General features: G+C 39.6%; 1 protein-coding gene across 7 annotated transcripts in view; it reads right to left on the bottom strand.

Moving 5' to 3' along the window:
* The window catches only part of LOC124718794 (F-box/LRR-repeat protein fbxl-1-like), a 133,586-nt gene that overhangs the window by 110,985 nt on the left and 4,095 nt on the right, over positions 1-18,506 (bottom strand). For 5 of the 7 annotated variants that reach the window (XM_047244402.1, XM_047244408.1, XM_047244403.1 and 2 more), the window contains exon 2: positions 7,752-8,145. In XM_047244402.1, the coding sequence (XP_047100358.1) occupies positions 7,752-7,936 (185 nt within the window). In that variant the 5' untranslated portion in view covers positions 7,937-8,145. The remainder of the gene's footprint in view (positions 1-7,751; positions 8,146-18,506) is intronic. The other 2 variants (XM_047244405.1, XM_047244407.1) reach the window with 1 other exon arrangement.

The raw sequence follows: 18,506 nt of genomic DNA, 5'->3' as shown, positions 1-18,506 counted from the left end.
GGAGAAATAGCATAGGGAGAGAGGTGCAGAAGGAGAATGAGGTCTGAAAGGATATTGCAGAGATTGGGAGGGTGGCAGGCAAAATGTCAGACAGAATGAACCCCATTTCAGGGCACAATTTAAGGAAGTCAAAGCTTTGTCAGAGTAGTTAACTGTATTTAATTGGGACAAATTGACAAAAAGAAGGGACAGGTTGTTCAGACATTCTGAGGCATCAAGGAATGGAGGAAAGTGCGGTGAATGGGTAAAAGTCATACAGAAGACCAAACTTGAATACAATGAGCAAATTCAAATGTACGAGGGTAATCCCAAAAGTAAGGTCTCCTATTTTTTTTATAAGTACATAGACCTGTTTATTTCAACAGTCGTTTACATCAGTTTACAGCTTGAACATTTAGCTATTTTTCGACATAATCACCATTTCTGTCAATGCATTTTTGTAGACGCTGTGGCAGTTTTTGTATGCCCACGTCATACCAGCTCGCCACCGTGCTGTTCGGAAAGTTATGAACCTCTCCTTTCACCTCGTGGTCAGAGCTGGGACCACAATTAGCACTGACAGGTACTGTGAGACTCTGAAAAAACTTGAATGGGCAATTCAGAACCGTAGAAGAGGAATGTCGAGCAAGGGCGTACACATTCTCCGTGACAATGCTCGCCCACACGTCGCTCGGCAAACCTTTGCTCTCCTGCAACAGTTTCAGTGGAACATAATCACCCACCCACCCTGTGGGCCTGACTTGGCGGCCAGTGACTATCAACTGTTCCCTAGGTTAAAAGAACATTTGGCCGAAAAGTGGTTCAGCTCCAATGGTGAGGTGTAAGGAGAGGTTCATAATTTTCTGAAAAGCATGGCAGTGAGCTGGTATGATGTGGGCATACAAAAACTGCCACAGCATCTACAAAAATGCATCAACAGAAATGGTGATTATGTTGAAAAATAGCTAAATGTTCAAGCTGTAAACTGATGTAAACCATTGTAGAAATAAACAGGTCTATGTACTTATAAAAAAATAGGAGACCTTACTTTTGGGATTACCCTCGTATGTAGGTTTTTGTGTTTATATAAATGTGAAGAGACTTCTACCTCTACATCTACACTCCGCAAAACACCGTGAGGTTCGTGGCAGAGGGTACATTCCAGTGTACCAGTTATTAGGGTTTCTTCCTGTTCCATTCACATATGGAATGCGGGAAGAATGATTGTTTGAGGGCCTCTGTGCATGCAGTAATTAGTCTAATTTTATCTTCACCATCCCTATGTGAGCGATACATAAGGGGTTGTAGTCTCTTGCTAGAGTAATCATTTAAAGCCAGTTCTTGAACTTTGTTAGTAGACTTTCTCGGGATAATTTACGCCTGTCTTAGAGAGTCCGTTAAGTTTTTTCAGTATCTCTGTGACACTCTGCCACTGACCAAACAAACCCGTGACCAGTCATGCTGTTCTTCTCTCTATTCATTCAATATCCTCTGTTAGTCCTATTTGGTATGGGTCCCACACCCTTGAGGAATATTCTAGAATCAGTCATACGAGTGACTTGTAAGCGAACTCCTCTGTAGACTGATTGCACTTCCCCCACTGTTCTACCAATAACCCATGAGCTCACAGGAAGAAATTATCAAAATCCTACAGAGCAACATTCACACTTTAAAAGCAGAACTATCAGTGCAGAGGCAAAAAAACTGGGACCTGAAAGGGGAAGAAAATGTTTTTGTGAAATAGCTGTGGCAATTGACGAAAATAACATCAAAAACACGCGGACTATCACATCTGTTCAAAACAATGCACCTACAACACCTACAGAAGAAACTAGCACAGAAATCACAAAAACTCCAATTTAATGTAAATGGGCAAGTGTAACATGCAGAAAAAAGAACTCAAAGCACCTCAGTAATGTAAAACAGAACGAAAACAGTAATTTCCTTTTTATGGGCAATTCTCTGCTCAAAAATGTGGCAGTGCCAAATTCCACAATAGACATTCACCCAGGTTTCAAGACCCATCAACTGAAGAAACGTTTTAACAACATATATAACTCGAAGGATGGTTCAGCAGAGGCATCTTGGAAGAATTACAAGGGGATATTCATCCACGTAGGTACAAATTCCCTTACAAGCAACACTGAAGAGGAAATTGTAAACAAAACAAAAAATTTAATTTGATCTGACAGATACGTCTACAAGACGTTTAGAATGGTAGTGAGTGGTATTGTCTACAGAAGATCTGTGAGTGATAGTTAAATAGCGAGAATAAATAGTGATATAAATGAAAGCTGTAATGATATGGGAGCCATGTATGTAAATCCTAATAAGTTCTTAAGCAATAAATGCTTGGGTAAAGATGGTCTTCATTTTAACAGATTAGGATCAAAAATTCATAGTAAAATGTTCACTGATACTTGTAAAATTCTGAATAATGGGAGAAACTTATAAGGAATGATGGGGATGAGAAACAGTGTTTGGTAACAAAAATGACAAAACCAAAATGTTATCCAAGAAAGAAAATACGGCTTGAAACCATAAATAAGAAAGAATGTTCCTACATAATGCACTGGAATATAAACGGTCTAAGTGCTGACTTTCAAAACAAAAATAATTAAATGGACGAATTACAAATTATTCTTTCGCAGTATAAAAATATCAAAGTTATTTGCCTCAATGAACATTGGCTTACATGTGACAATATCAAAATTCTTAACAAAATCGAAAATTTTGAGGTAGCAAACAGCTTTTGTAGATGTGAGAAATCATGTGGAAGCTCTTGCATACTTACACATTCTGAAATAAAACATGCAATAAGAAATAATTTTACTCATTTGAATGAAGACAGTATATTTGAGAGCTGCTGTATCGAGTTAAGGGACCTAAATATCATAGTAGTTTCTATTTACAGAGTATCAGAGAAAGCTGCAATTGAAACTTTTCTGTCCAAATTTCAGTGCCTCCTTGAAAATCTAAAAAAATAAAAATGAAAAAGGTTGTAACAGCTGCTGACTTCAACAATAATATCCTAGGTGAAAGCAATGATGTGTCAAAATTCACTGACAGTAAAAACTTTTGGCTTCAAAGTAAACTTTAAGCAAGCCACTAGGGTAAATGCACAGTCAGCCATTTGTCTTGATAGTATCCTAACCAACTGTGTATTTGAAGATGTCCATAAATTTTGCTTAGATCTAAGGAACTCTGACCACTCTGCATTATTCATTTAATTACCAAAAATTAACAAAGAAATTCCATGCAACAGAAGATATATGAAAAGTAAGTCCAATGAAAAAAATTAATTGTATTTAGAAATAAGTTAAGAGAAGTTGAATGGCTTTATGACAACTGTATTTCAAGTAGTAGTAACTTTGACAAATATTTAAGCAGTTTTCGTGGGGTGTTTAATGAAACTTTTCCACTTCTACATCTACATCTACATACATACTCTGCAATGCACCATATGGTGCATGGTGGAGGGTACCTCGCACCACAACTATCATCTTCTCTCACTGTTCCAGTCCCAAACAAAACGAGGGAAAAATGACTGTCGATATGCCTCTGTACGAGCCCTAATCTCTCTTATTTTAACTTTGTGGTCTTTCCGCGAAATGTAAGTTGGCGGCAGTAAAATTGTACTGCAGTCAGCCTCAAATGCTGGTTCTCTAAATTTCCTCAGTAGCGATTCACGAAAAGAACGCCTCCTTTCCTCCAGACTCTCCCACCCGAGTTCCTGAAGCATTTTCGTAACACTCGCGTGATGATCAAACCTACCAGTAACAAATCTAGCAGCCTGCCTCTGAATTGCTTCTATGTCCTCTCTCAATCTGACCTGATAGGGATCCAAAATGCTCGAGCAGTACTCAAGAATAGGTCGTATTAGTGTTTTATAAGTGGTCTCCTTTACAGATGAACCACATCTTCAAAAAATTCTACCAATGAACTGAAGACGACTATCCGCCTTCCCCACAACTGCCATTACATGCTTGTCCCACTTCATATCGCTCTGCAACGTTACGCCCAAATATTTAATCGACGTGACTGTGTCAAGCACTACACTACGAATGGAGTATTCAAACATTACAGAATTCTTTTTCCTATTCATCTTCATTAATTTACATGTATCTATATTTAGAGTTAGCTGCCATTCTTTACACCAATAACAAATCCTGTCCAAGTCATCTTGTATCCTCCTACAGTCACTCAACGACGACACCTTCCCGTACACCACAGCATTGCTATGCACCGTATCCAAAAGATCATTTATGTAGATAGAAAACAACAGCGGACCTACCACACTTCCCTGGGGCACTCCAGATGATACCCTCACCTCCGATGAACACTCACCATCGAGGACAACGTACTGGGTTCTATTACTTAAGAAGTCTTCGAGCCACTCACATATTTGGGAACCAATGCAATATGCTCGTCCTTTAGTTAGGAGTCTGCAGGGGGGCAGCGAGTCAAACGCATTCCGGAAGTCAAGGAATATGGCATCCGTCTGATACCCTTCATCCATGGTTCGCACTTAGAACCACATGTAACAAAATCACTGGTAAAGTTAAATGGATAACTCTGGGTATAAAAATTTCTAGTGTTAGGAAGAGGCAATGAAATGAGATATAATAAAAACAGGTATTTTACTGAATATGTTTGACATTATAAAGCTACCTTCGAAAAAGTTGTGAAAGCAGCCAAACAAATGGCAAACAATAAGTTCATTTCACAACATTGATTTGACAACAGGCTACACTACCTTTGTTTCACTTTAGAGTTACGTGTTAGAATTAATAGAAATGGAATATCTAGGATTAAAGTAAATGATAGCCTTATTGTAAACCCAGCTCAAATATCGGAGTGTTTAAATGAATTCTTCATAAGTATGGCAAAGTCAGATGTTGATACAGTAGAGTATCAGAGTAAAGTAAACCCCTTTGGACTCCAGCAAAGAGCTGAGTATCTCACAGATTTTAAAAAAGTCTCAATAAAGCATGTGGAAAATATTATACTATCATTACAAATATTCAGTTGGGTGGGATGGGGTACCGACTAAAGTGATAAAAGCAGTGTATCACATAATAGCATCTCCACTAACTAAAATAATTAAGCAATATTTTGAACAGGGATGCTTTCCTGATGTGTTGAAGTATGCTGAAGTCACACCTCTGTTCGAGAAAGGGTCGAGGGAAGAAATGGGAAACTATTGTCCTATTTCTATTCTTCCAATCTTATTGAAAGTGTTTGAGAAAGTAGTTGCAAATCAGATGCAAAATTTTATTGTAAAAAATGATATTATTATAAATAATCAATTTGGATTCCAACCAGGAAAAAACACCCTGGATGCAATAAATAACTTTACTGAAAAGATATGCAAAGCACTGGACCAGAGGAGTAAAGTTGCTGGTATTTTCTGTGATCTTACTAAAACTTTCGACTCTGTAAAACATTCCTTGCACATCTATAAATTAGATAAATATGGGATTAAGGGCAATATTCTCAAATGGCTTACATTGTACCTGCAGAACAGAAAACAAAGGGTAACTGTCACTTCAAATGTGGTGAGTTATTTTTCAAAGTGGAATACTGTATCACAAGGTGTGCCTCAAGGCTCCATTTTGGGGCCAATCTTGTTCCTATTCTATGTAAATGACTTCTCCACAAATATCTATTCCCCATCACTTCTGTTTGCAGACAATACTTCTGTTTTAATTGAAGATGGCGATGCAGAAAAAATTCCAAGCCTCATTGTGAGCACACTGGATACTCTAGAAAGTTGGTTCCTGTTAAATGGGTTGAAACTGAACATTGCAAAAACCCATATGGTACATTTCCAAACCAAACACTTAAAATGCACAGAGCTTAAAATAACACACAATAATCAACTTATGGAAGAAGTTGACACTGTCAAATTCCAAGGACTAAATGTGGGCAAGAACTTGAACTGGAACACACATATTGACCCCTTATCAAATAAACTAAGCAGTTTTGCATTTGCAGTGCAGATACTTGCAAATTCTACTGACACGTCTACACGAAAAATAGCATACAGTAGTTATTTTGAATCTGTCATTAGGTATGGTATAATTTATTTTTAATATTTCTCATATACTGAAACTTCAGAAAAAGAATATCAGATACATGTGTACCACACAGAAAACAGAATCTTGTCACCCATTATTTCGACAACTGCAAATCCTAACTCTACCCTCCATATACATTTATGAAATTATTATCTTTCTACACAGCAGGCAAAAATTATTTGAGGAAAATCATTTTAACCACACATACAACACAACAAAACAAATAAAAATACTTTTAGGCTCCCCAAACACAAATTGAAATAATATGAACGTGCTCCACAGTATATGAGGATGACAATATATAATAAATTAATGGGCAAAAATATATTTAATGTTAAGCCAGAGATCCTAAAAATAATGCTACATCAGATTCTGGGGGAGAAATGCTACTGTGACTCGATAGAAGAATTTTTAGAGGATGACATGATAATTTGAGTTTGGGCAATTTAGTGTTACATTTTTGGATACTATTTTTATTACTGTTGTTGTCATTATTATCTCTGCCTTTTGTGTATATAAAACAAAATTGTATTATTATTATGATTCTGTATGTAAAGATCAGCTTTCTATGTTTACAGTAAATTTTACCCAACTTTTGATGTGTCTCCTGTACCTGGATCAAATGGTTATGTATGTTATGAAACTAATAAACCACCATTCTATCAACTGCTTTACCCATCACTGAAGCTATGTCAGCATTCCATTTCGTATCCCTACAAAGTGTTACACTCAGGTATTTTTACGAGCTGGCCAATTCAGACAGTGACTCACCGATATTATAGTCATAGCATACTACATTTTTCGTTTTGTGAAGTGCACAATTTTACATATCTGAATATTTAGAGCAAGTTCCCAGTCTCTGCACCACACTGAAATCTTATCGAGATGTGATTGAATATTTATGTAGCTTTTAACGGATAGTACTTCATTACAGATAACTGCATCATCTTCAAAAAGCCTGATTTTTACTATTAATATTATCTGCAAGGTCATTAATGTAGAGCATCAAGAGCAAGGGTCCCAACACACTTCCCTGGGCAGACCCGAAGTTACTTCTACATCTGATGAAGCCTCTCCGTCTAAAATAACATGTTGTGTGCTACCTACCAAAAAGTCCTCAATCCATTCACAAATTTCACTCGATACCCCAAACGATCATCCTTTTGGCAATAAGTGTAGGTGTGGTACGAGTCAAATGCATTGTGGAAACTGAGAAATACTGCACCTACCTGGTTGCCTCGATCCAAAGTTTTCAGTATGTCACGTGAGAAAAGTGCGAGTTGCGTTTCTTGTGATCAATGTGTTGAAATCTGTGCTAGCTGACATTGAGGATGTCATTCCGTTCAAGATACCTCACTTTCGAGGGATCTACGATAGATTACAGTTAAAAGAGGGGCTAACTCACCTGCTAAATCAGTATAGAATCTGACAGCGATTTCATCGAGCCCTGGAGCTTTGTTTATTTTTGGCAATTGCAGCTGTTTCTCAACATCACTGACACCAATAATATTTCATTCACATTTTCAGCGGTATGAGGATTAAACTGTGGCAATCCTCCTCTGTTTTCCTTTGTAAAGGAACATTTGAAAACGGAGTTAAGCACAGGATAGGTTAGCAACCGAGCTACCTGAAGCCACTCTTTGGACTGATGACTCTATCAGCAACAACAGAACATTAACAATAACTGCTTACCTTCCTCTGATGATATACTCTTTGTCACGCCAGAGCACTGGGTCGTGTGCCAATCTCTTCCATCGCACACACACATTCTGCAAGATGTCTATAAGCTCATTAAAACTGAAGAATGAAAATACATCTAGTATTATTTCATCTGGGAGATCATCAATATTCCTCCCCTGACCATCTCCTGCAACCATTCTCAGAGCTGTCCTACTACTGTCGAAGGTGAGCTCCGGCACAGCGGCGTGTATCGGACCGGCAGTCTCTCCCCGACTCGCCGCGGCAGCCTCCGGTAATGCGGTCAGTCTGCAGCCTCGCCGTGCCACGTGGCCGGTGTGAACCTCTGCTCCGTCTCTGCAGCCGCAGTGGTGCGTCGCCAACCGTCAGCGGCGACTGCTTCCGGCTGCTGAAACAAAAATTTTCTACTCTGCCTGATCACAAATTTCTCATTAGCAGCAATTATTTCTGACTGATGAGTAATCACTCCAGTTGATAAAAAGTTCTACATTTTACTCGAGGACTGTTTTTGGGTTTATACTGAACTCATTTTGTAATGGAACCAGAAAATTGTGCTACGTTGAAGGGAAGTCATATGACTTTTGAGTTTGCTTCAATGTAGCGCAATTTTCAAACTTGATTTTACTTCACCACAATACAGTTTTCAGATTCTGCTAGAAAATTGTTTCAACGTAAGAGCCAAAAAAAAAATGTTCAAATGTGTGTGAAATCTTATGGGACTTAACTGCTAAGGTCATCAGTCCCTAAGCTTACACATTACTTAACCTAAATTATCCTAAGGACAAAAACACACGCGCGCGCACACACACACACACACACACACACACACACACACACACACACACACACACACGAGGGAGGACTCGAACCTCCGCCGATACCAGCCGCACTGTCCATGACTGCAGCGCCCTAGACCGCTCGGCTAATCCCGTGTGGCTAAGAGTCAAAGTTGGTCCATGAAGTAAACGTAAGTACTTTTTAGCAACTGGAGCAGTTACTTCTCAATTCAGTCCACATTTTCAGAGCAGCAGCACTATCGAGTTGTACAGAAACTAGTAGTTATTCTGTTAACTCTATGGTCAAACACAGGACATTATTATACATTATGTTAGAGATACATTAATGTGACCACCTGTCTGACACCTGAGTAACCATCTTTTATGACACAAATCAATGTAAGATGTGCAGAAAGAGAGTCAGTAAGGTTTCTGACGGTACCGATGGGGGTGTGGAACTGTGCCGATCCACGTGCTGTGGTCAACTACGCTAGGTTTCTCAGCAGGAATAACCCGACTGACGTGGTCCCACAGATTCTCGATCGGGTTTAAATTCGGGTAGTACGGCGGTCAACCGAGTACGGTAAATTCATCCTGGGGCTCTTCGAACCACAATGAGATGTCGCATTGTCCTGCTGGTAGATGTCATTGTGCCCAGAATATTGTTGTTGTGGTCTTCAGTCCTGAGACTGGTTTGATGCAGCTCTCCATGCTTCTCTATCCTGTGCAAGCTTCTTCATCTCCCAGTACCTACTGCAACCTACATCCTTCTGAATCTGCTTAGTGTATTCATCTCTTGGTCTCCCTCTGCGATTTTTACCCTCCACACTGCTCTCCAATACTAAATTGGTGATCCCTTGATGCCTCAGAACATGTCCTACCAACCAATCCCTTCTTCTAGTCAAGTTGTGCCACAAACTTCTCTTCTCCCCAATCCTATTCAATACCTCCTCATTAGTTATGTGATCTACGCATCTAATCTTCAGCATTCTTCTGTAGCACCACATTTCGAAAGCTTCTATTCTCTTCTTGTCTAAACTATTTATCGTCCATGTTTCACTTCCATACATGACTACACTCCCTACAAATACCTTCAGAAACAACTTCCTGACACTTAAATCTATACTCGATGTTAATAAATTTCTCTTCTTCAGAAACGCTTTCCTTGCCATTGCCAGTCTACATTTTATATCCTCTCTACTTCGACCATCATCAGTTATTTTGCTCCCGAAATAGCAAAACTGCTTTACTACTTTAAGTGTCTCATTTCCTAATCTAATTCCCTCAGCATCACCCGACTTAATTCGACTACATTCCATTATCCTTGTTTTACTTTTGTTGATGTTCATCTTATATCCTCCTTTCAAGACATTGTCCATTCCGTTCAGCTGCTCTTCCAGGTCCTTTGCTGTCTGACAGAATTACAATGTCATCGCAAACCTCAAAGTTTTTATTTCTTCTCCATGGATTTTAATTCCTACCCCAAATTTTTCTTTTGTTTCCTTCACTGCTTGCTCAATATGCAGATTGAATAACATCGGGGAGAGGCTACAACCCTGTCTCCCTCCCTTCCCAACCGCTGCTTCCCTCTCTTGCCCCTCGACTGTTATAATTGCCATCTGGTTTCTGTACAAATTGTAAATAGCCTTTTGCTCCCTGTATTTTACCCCTGCCACCTTTAGAATTTGAAACAGAGTATTCCAATCAACATTGTCAAAAGCTTTCTCTAAGTCTACAAATGCTAGAAACGTAGGTTTGCCTTTCCTTAATCTAGCTTCTAAGACAAGTCGTAGGGTCAGCATTGCCTCACATGTTCCAACATTTCCCCGAGGTCGGCTTCTGCCAGTTTTTCCATACGTCTGTAAAGAGTTCGTGTTAGTATTTTGCAGCTCTGGCTTATTAAACTGATAGTTCGGTAATTTTCACATCTGTCAACACCTGCTTTCTTTGTGATTGGAATTATTATATTCTGCTTGAAGTCTGAGGGTATTTCGCCTGTCTCATACATCTTGCTCACCAGATGGTTGAGTTTTGTCAGGACTGGCTCTCCCAAGGCCGTCAGTAGTTCTAATGGAATGTTGTCTACTTCGGGGGCCTTGTTTCGACTCAGGTCCTTCAGTGCTCTGTCAAACTCTTCATGCAGTATCATATCTCCCAGAGTAAATGAGCTGTATATACAGTTAAACACGGGCCCGAGGATAGGTGCACAATTCTGTCGATTCACTGTGGCTTCCACGACAATACCGACCTGGGAATGATGCAAAAACATTCCACAAGACCGTAATGCTTTCTCCTTGTTTGCTTTCACACTTATAAAACTGTACACGAAGGCCACCTGACGTCACCCGGTGAACATCCAGTTGCGGTATTGGTGTGCAAATTCCAGCCTTCATCCAATGAACAGCAGTCAGCATAGATGCACGAACCAGGCACCTGCTGTGGAGCCCCGTACACACCAACTTTTGCTGAATGATAGTTGAGGAGACACCGGTGGTAGCCCGTGGGTTCATCCGGGTGGTCATTTGCTCGACACTTGCACGTTTATTCACCCGTACACATCTCCGCAGCTATTTTTCACCCCTGTCACCTACGGCAACCTGTGGTGCAACACAGTTGCCTTGGCGCCACTTCTGGTTGGTGCCATTTTGCCACACATGGTATACTTTAATCGCGGTAGCATACAAACAGTTTACACACTTATCTGTTTCAAAAATGCTTCCACCCTTGGCTCAAAAGCCTATGATCGTGCACTTCTGGATGCCAGATAGATCACTCCATTTCTGCATTACGACATTGAATACACAATTTTTCGTATCACCCCAACATTTTGTATGTGTGTACATAGTTCCGTGTAATCAGCGCGTACACAACTTTCCCACTAGAGCGCGCCCTGCTGAGCACAACAGCGCTCGTCCGTCTCCGCACTACTAGATGGCGCTGCCTTAGAGACGGACCAAATTCTGCTTCCGCCAATCCGCATATTAATATGTAACGCAGCCGGTGAGATTGCTGCGAACGTAGAACCTTTTCTCCTCGCGGATCACACTCGCACAGTGATTACCTGAACGCGTGAGGTATTATAACGAGTGTACAGATCTCCGATTAGTCAGTCTGCATTTATCTGCACCTGTCTGTACCAGTCTACATTAGTCTGTACCAGTCTATAGTCAAGTTTCAGTCTGCGCCTGTACATAGCCATGAATATAAATGTATAGACACTTTGGTCTGAGTACGTTAATCTTATTCTCACATATCTCTGATACTTGACAAAGGAACTTCAGATTGTCAATTGTAAATAGCATCCAGAATCAAGTTACATAATGTTTATGTTTGTTCTTATTTTAATAAATGTGTGTGAAAATTAATCAAGTTCTGTTTAAAGTTGGTCACCATCAATCTACTACTCTAAGCGTGCAAGTGGCATTTTTATCGTCTGACCTAACGGCAGAAGATAAACACGCCACGATAAGACCACGAGACATATTGCTGACACTCGCCTACTTCGTTAGAGCGACAAGCCAAATAATCTGATGGTGTGTGTACCAAAGGTCTTACAGTACGCACACCACAACGTGCCGTCCTCGAGTGCTTATTGCGTGTCAATGTCGAATGTGGGTAGTGGTCAGATTAACGTCAGTAGACTGTGTATAAAGAAAGCAATACTAATGGAAAACAGAGAAAACATAGATTGCAAATATATTTTCATAGAGAGTGCACTCAAACTACAATAACAAAATTTCTAAGTTTGTCTACTTGACTCATATCATATACACTGATGAAAGCTACACTGCAGCTGAAGTCTAGATCTGCAAGAATGTACAGACTGAATTGTGGCTGACGGCTGACTTACTTCCTGTGCAAAGAATGTTTATCAATGCATGCTTTTGCAGAATGAGTACTTTTTCACATTAGACATTAGGTGCCTTGTCCCAGAAGATCATATCACAAAACCATATTGAAAGTACAAGACCACTGCAAAACAGATGTAAAGTGAAGCATAGTGCTATAGCTAGAGAGATGCCAAATGAAACGCATTTGGCTCTCGAGACAGCAATGTGTGACGCCTTCAATGACTCCTGTAGCAGAATACTTTCAAATGATCTTTTACACAACCCAAAGAAATTCTGGTGTTATGCAAATGAGACAGGGACTGAAATTGAGGGTAGCAAAGCAAAAGTTGAAAAGACTAACTCCGTTTCCAAACGTTCCTTTACAAAGGAAAACCAAGGAGAATTGCTCCAATTTAATCCTCAAGCCATTGAGAAGAGTCAATGAAATAAGTATTAGTGACAGTGGTGTTGACACACAGCTGAAATTGTTAAAACTGAATACAGCTCCAGGGCCCAATGTAGATTCTATACTGAATTTGCAGCTGAGTTAGCCCCTCTTCTAACTGCAATCTATTGTAGATCCCTTGACCAAAAAACCATGCCCAGTTCTTGGAAAAAGGCATAGGTCACACCCATGTAACAATAAGGGTAGTAGAAGTGATCCACGAAACTACTGTCCGATACCCATGACATCGATTTGTTGTAGAAACGTACAACATATTCTGAGCTCAAACATTATGACCTCCTCAATGCTAAAAAGCATGAAAACATCAATCACGTGAAACCAAACTCACACTTTTCTCACATGATGCAGTAAAAGCTTTGTATCAAGCAATCAGGTAGATGCATTATTCTTGATTTCTCAAAAACATTTGATCAGTACCACACCCAGGCTTATTGTCAAAAGTATGGTCAAATAGGATATCGAGTGAAATTTTTATCTGGACTGAGGGCATTTTGGTAGGGAGAATGCAGCATGTTATCTTGGATGGAGAGTCATTGTCAGATGTAGAAGTAACTTCAACTTTGGGTGTGATCCAGGGAAGTGTGTTGGGACACTTGCTGTTCACGGTGTATATTAGTGACCTTGCAGATAATATTAACAGTAAAATCAGTCTTTTCACAGTTGATGCAGTTATCTATAACAAAGCACTATCTGAGAAAAGTTGCATAAATACTGAGTCAGATCTTGATAAGATTTCAATGTGGTGCACAGATTGGGAACTTGTTCTAAATGTTCAGAAATGTAAAATTGTGCACTTCACTAAACAAAAAGGTATAGTATCCTATGACTATAACATCAATGAGTCACTGTTGGAATCAGACAACTCATACAAATACCTGGGAATGATCACATAGGTTCAGCTGTGGGTATAGCAGAGGGTAAGCTTTGGTTTATTGCTAGAATACTGGGGAAGCGCCATCAGTCTCTGAAGGAGATACCTTACAAATTGCTCGTGCGACCACTTCTAGAATATTGCACAAGTGCGCGGGACTCATATCAAATAGGACTAACAGGGGATATTGATCATATACAGAGAAGGGCAGCATGAACAATCACAGGTGTGTTTAATCCGGGGGAGAGTGTCACAGAGATACTGAAGTAACTGAACCGGAAGACTCTTTAAGATAGATGTAAACTATCCCGAGAAAGTCTATTAACAATGTTTCGAGAGCTAGCTTTAGATAATTATTATAGGAATATACTACAACACCCTATGTATTGCTCACAGAGGTGGCCTGAGGGTATGATAAGAACAATTACTGCACACACACAGAGGCACTCTTCCCGTGCTCCGTACGTGAATGGAACAGGAAGAAACCCTAATAACTGGTAGAATGGGACGTACCCCTGCTATGCACCTCATGGTGATTTGCAGATTATAGATGTAGATATGTAAGTCATTCTCAGAATAATCCAGGTAGCAGTGGGCTTTTCAGTTAGCAAATCCACCTCTGTTGTTATCCATCTCGATTCCTTGGAATTTCACACCTCACACTTCCACCTTCAACCAGTGTACAGCCACTGATCTATACTCACAGTCTCTGTAAGTCAGTTTTATAATGGAACAGTGTAATATCAGTTTTTGTACTGTTGGCTGTGAAACAATTATTCTCTTTGCTGTGTCTGGTACTTTATCAATATGCTTGTGTCATCACGAGACACTAAAGTTTTTGAAGAGTCCTACAGTATCCCGCATAAATCATTTGCGTGGATCGAGAATAGAAAGGGTTCAAGCACTGATCCTTGTGGCACACCATATTTAATGTTTCCCTGAATTATTCATTCCATGATTCCTTATTCTTGTTGTATCATTTGGAAATGTAACCTTCTGTTTTCTATTGTTAGGGTAAGACTCCATGTATGCAACAGGAAGGCCTTTAACACAATACCATTTCAGTTTTCCTAGTAGAGTTTTCTGATAAAACACAAGCAAAAATTGCCACAAGATCACAGAAAATGTCAGAAGTGTAATTTTTGTTGTTTACTTAGACCAGAATTGAGTTTTGGGTATCATATAATGCTTTCTCAGTAGACAACCCATTATGAAAGCCAAACTCAGCTGTTATTAAGAGGTTAATCTTAGAAAGAAGGTTAAACATTCTCTTGTTAGCCATTTTCTCAAAAAAATTGTAAGAACACAGAAATGAGGAAGAGGGATCAACAATTAAAGGTTAGATACTTATCTCCATGATTGTAAATGGGTATTACTACTGAATACTCCAGGGATTTCAGGTGATTCATTTTGAATCATTGACTGGTTACAAAGGTAAATCAAGGACGGCACTGCCAAGTTTTTAATAATTTTCCTGAGCAATTGAAATAGCCAGAAGAGTTACTACTTTTAGTGACTTAATGATTTCTGTGGTCCTTCTAACAGGTGATTTACAAATGCCTGGCTAAGTAAATCTGAGGGTGTGCAATTGAGGGATCATTTTCTCACTCTTGTGTTTTCAGCTGCTGTTAGGAAGAATTCACTGAATTCAGTAGCCAATGATTTAAGTTTTATATCATTTGCTTGGCCTTACCCTGTTTCTACAATTTTAAACTTCTTTTTTCTGCACAGTATGTGGGTTTTGCATTTTTTATGATAAAGTGGGAACAATTGACAGGAATGGGGGAAAGAAATACAGTAGAAGAGGAATGGGTAGCTTTGAGGGACGAAATAGTGAAGGCAGCAGAGGGTAACAGAAGAAATATTGAATTTAATTGATGAAAGGAGAAAATATAAAAATGCAGTGAATGAAGCAGGCAAAAAGGAATACAAACATCTCAAAAATGATATCGACAGGAAGTGCAAACTGGCTAAGCAGGAATGGCTAGGGGACAAATGTAAGGATGTAGAGACTTATCTCACTAGGGGTAAGATATATACAGCCTACAGGAAAATTAAAGAAACCTTTGAAGAAAGGAGAACCACTTGCAGGAATATCAAGAGCTTTGATGGAAAGCAAAGAAGGGAAAGCAGAAAGGTGGAAGTAGTATATTGAGGGTCTTTACAGGGGCAATGTACTTGATGACAATATTATGGAAATGGAAGAGGATGTAGATGAAGATGAAATGGGAGATATGACACTGAGTGAAGAGATTGACAGAGCACTGAAAGACATAAACCGAAGCAAGGCCCCCGGAGTAGACAACATTCCATTAGAGCCTTGGGAGAGCCAGTCTTGACAAAATTCTACCATCTGGTGAGCAAGATGTGTGAGACAGGCAAAATACCCTCAGACTTCAAGAAGAATATAATAATTCCAATCCCACAGAAAGCAGGTGTTGACAGATGTGAAAATTACTGAACTATCAGTTTAATAAGTCACAGCTGCAAAATACTAATGCGAATTCTTTACAGACGAATGGAAAAACTGATAGAAGCCAACCTAGAGGAAGATCAGTTTGGATTCTGTAGAAATGTTGGAACATGTGAGTGACCCTAAGACTTATCTCAGAAGAAAGATTAAGGAAAGGCAAACCTATGTTTCTAGCATTTGTAGACTTAGAGAAAGCTTTTGACAATGTTGATTGGAATACTCTCTTTCAAATTCTGAGGGTGGCAGGGGTAAAATACAGGGAGCAAAAGGCTATTTACAATTTGTACAGAAAGCAGATGGCAGTTATAAGAGTCGAGGGGTATGAAAGGGAAGCAGTGGTTGGGAAGGGAGTGAGACAGGGTTGTAGCCTGTCTCCGATGTTATTCAATCTGTATGTTGAGCAAGCAATAAAGGAAACAAAAGAGAAGTTCGGAGTATATATTAAAATCCATGGAGAAGAAATAAAAACTTGGAGGTTTGCCAAATACATTGTAATTCTGTCAGAGACAGCAAAGGACTTGGAACAGTTGAACGGAATGGACAGTGTCTTGAAAGGAGGGTATAAGATGAACATCAACAAAAGCAAAACGAGGATAATGGAATGTAGTGAAATGAAGTCGGGTGATGCTGAGGGAATTAGATTAGGAAATGAGACACTTAAAGTAGTAAAGGAGTTTTGCTATTTGGGGAGCAAAATAACTGATGATGGTCGAAGTAGAGAGGATATAAAATGTAGATCACATAACTAATGAGGAGGTATTGAATAGAATTGGGGAGAAGAGGAGTTTGTGGCACAACTTGACAAGAAGATGGGACCGGTTGGTAGGACATGTTCTGAGGCATCAAGGGATCACAAATTTAGCATTGGAGGGCAGAGTGGAGGGTAAAAATCATAGAGGGAGACCAAGAGATGAATACACTAAGCAGATTCAGAAGGATGTAGGCTGCAGTAGGTACTGGGAGATGAACAAGCTTGCACAGGATAGAGTAGCATGGAGAGCTGTATCAAACCAGTCTTAGGACTGAAACCACAACAACAACTGTGGTGTCACCACTAGACATCACACTTGCTAGGTGGTAGCCTTTAAATCGGCCGTGGTCCATTAGTATATGTCGGACCCGCGTGTCGCCACTGTCAGGATTGCAGACCGAGCGCCACCACACGGCAGGTCTAGAGAGACGTCCTGGCACTCGCCCCAGTTGTACAGCCGACTTTACTAGCGAAGGTACACTGACCTATACGCTCTCATTTGCCGAGACGATAGTTCGCATAGCCTTCAGCTACGTCATTTGCTACGACCTAGCAAGGCGCCATAGCAGTTGATAATTAATATTATGAAGCATGTACCGTAACGAGAGATGTTCTACAATTGTGGATTAAAGTTAAGTATTATATCAACTACTTATTTTATTTGCAATTCTCAAGATATTGTCCTGTTCCAGACCTCACGCCAGTCAGCGTGTAATTAAACGCATGCATTTCGGCCTCCTCTAGAAAAACAGTGTTGGCGATTCTGCCAACACAACAACAACAACAACATGATAAAGTGAAGAATTTTTCAATACTTCTTGTAATACATTTTAAAGTCTTTATTAGAGCTAGTCCTTTGCATTAAATAAAGCTATATCTTCATACTGAAGGATATTTTGATCCCAAATGTAGGCCCGCCTTTCTCTGGGCTTCAAACGTATGTTTCCCCGACTCAGTGTAAACGATTATTGGATTCATAAAGATGTCGGCATATTTTTAGAAAACAAATTTCTCATATAATGTGTGTTCATAGTAAACTTCTCCCCATTTCTCATCACACGAATTCTCTATTAGTACTGTGAGTTGACATTTACATACATATCTATGAAATTTTACTTTCCCCTTTTTATTCAAACTGGACTAATGCTTTATTGCTGCTATTTGATTAAGGTTACCAGATAAACCACTTCCTGCCCTATTCTCATCTTATATTATCATATTTTGTTAATATTTTATCTGTATACAGGGTGATTATTATTAACAGTTTAAAACCCGCAAAGTGACGTAGATGACACAGAGACAAGTAATTTGATACAACACATGTGTCCTCACAAATGTTGAGAAATACTCCAAAATTGGAATGGCAAATGTTGAACATGTGACATCACCAGACGACACACCCTCGCCCATAGGGGGCATTGCTATACATCACTCCGCCCGACTACTCTGTTTTTGTAAATGTAAAATGATTAATTATCATATTGGATTGCCACTACTGCAAGTACTACTGTGTCACATTGGTAATGTGAGAATGATACAGAGTACACTAGTGGAGTAGTGTGTAACAGAGCCCTTGGACCAG

This window comes from Schistocerca piceifrons, chromosome 10 (assembly GCF_021461385.2).
Source record: "Schistocerca piceifrons isolate TAMUIC-IGC-003096 chromosome 10, iqSchPice1.1, whole genome shotgun sequence".
In the NCBI taxonomy this organism is placed as follows: Eukaryota; Metazoa; Arthropoda; class Insecta; order Orthoptera; family Acrididae; genus Schistocerca; species Schistocerca piceifrons.
This window is presented reverse-complemented; position numbering and strand designations above follow the sequence as displayed.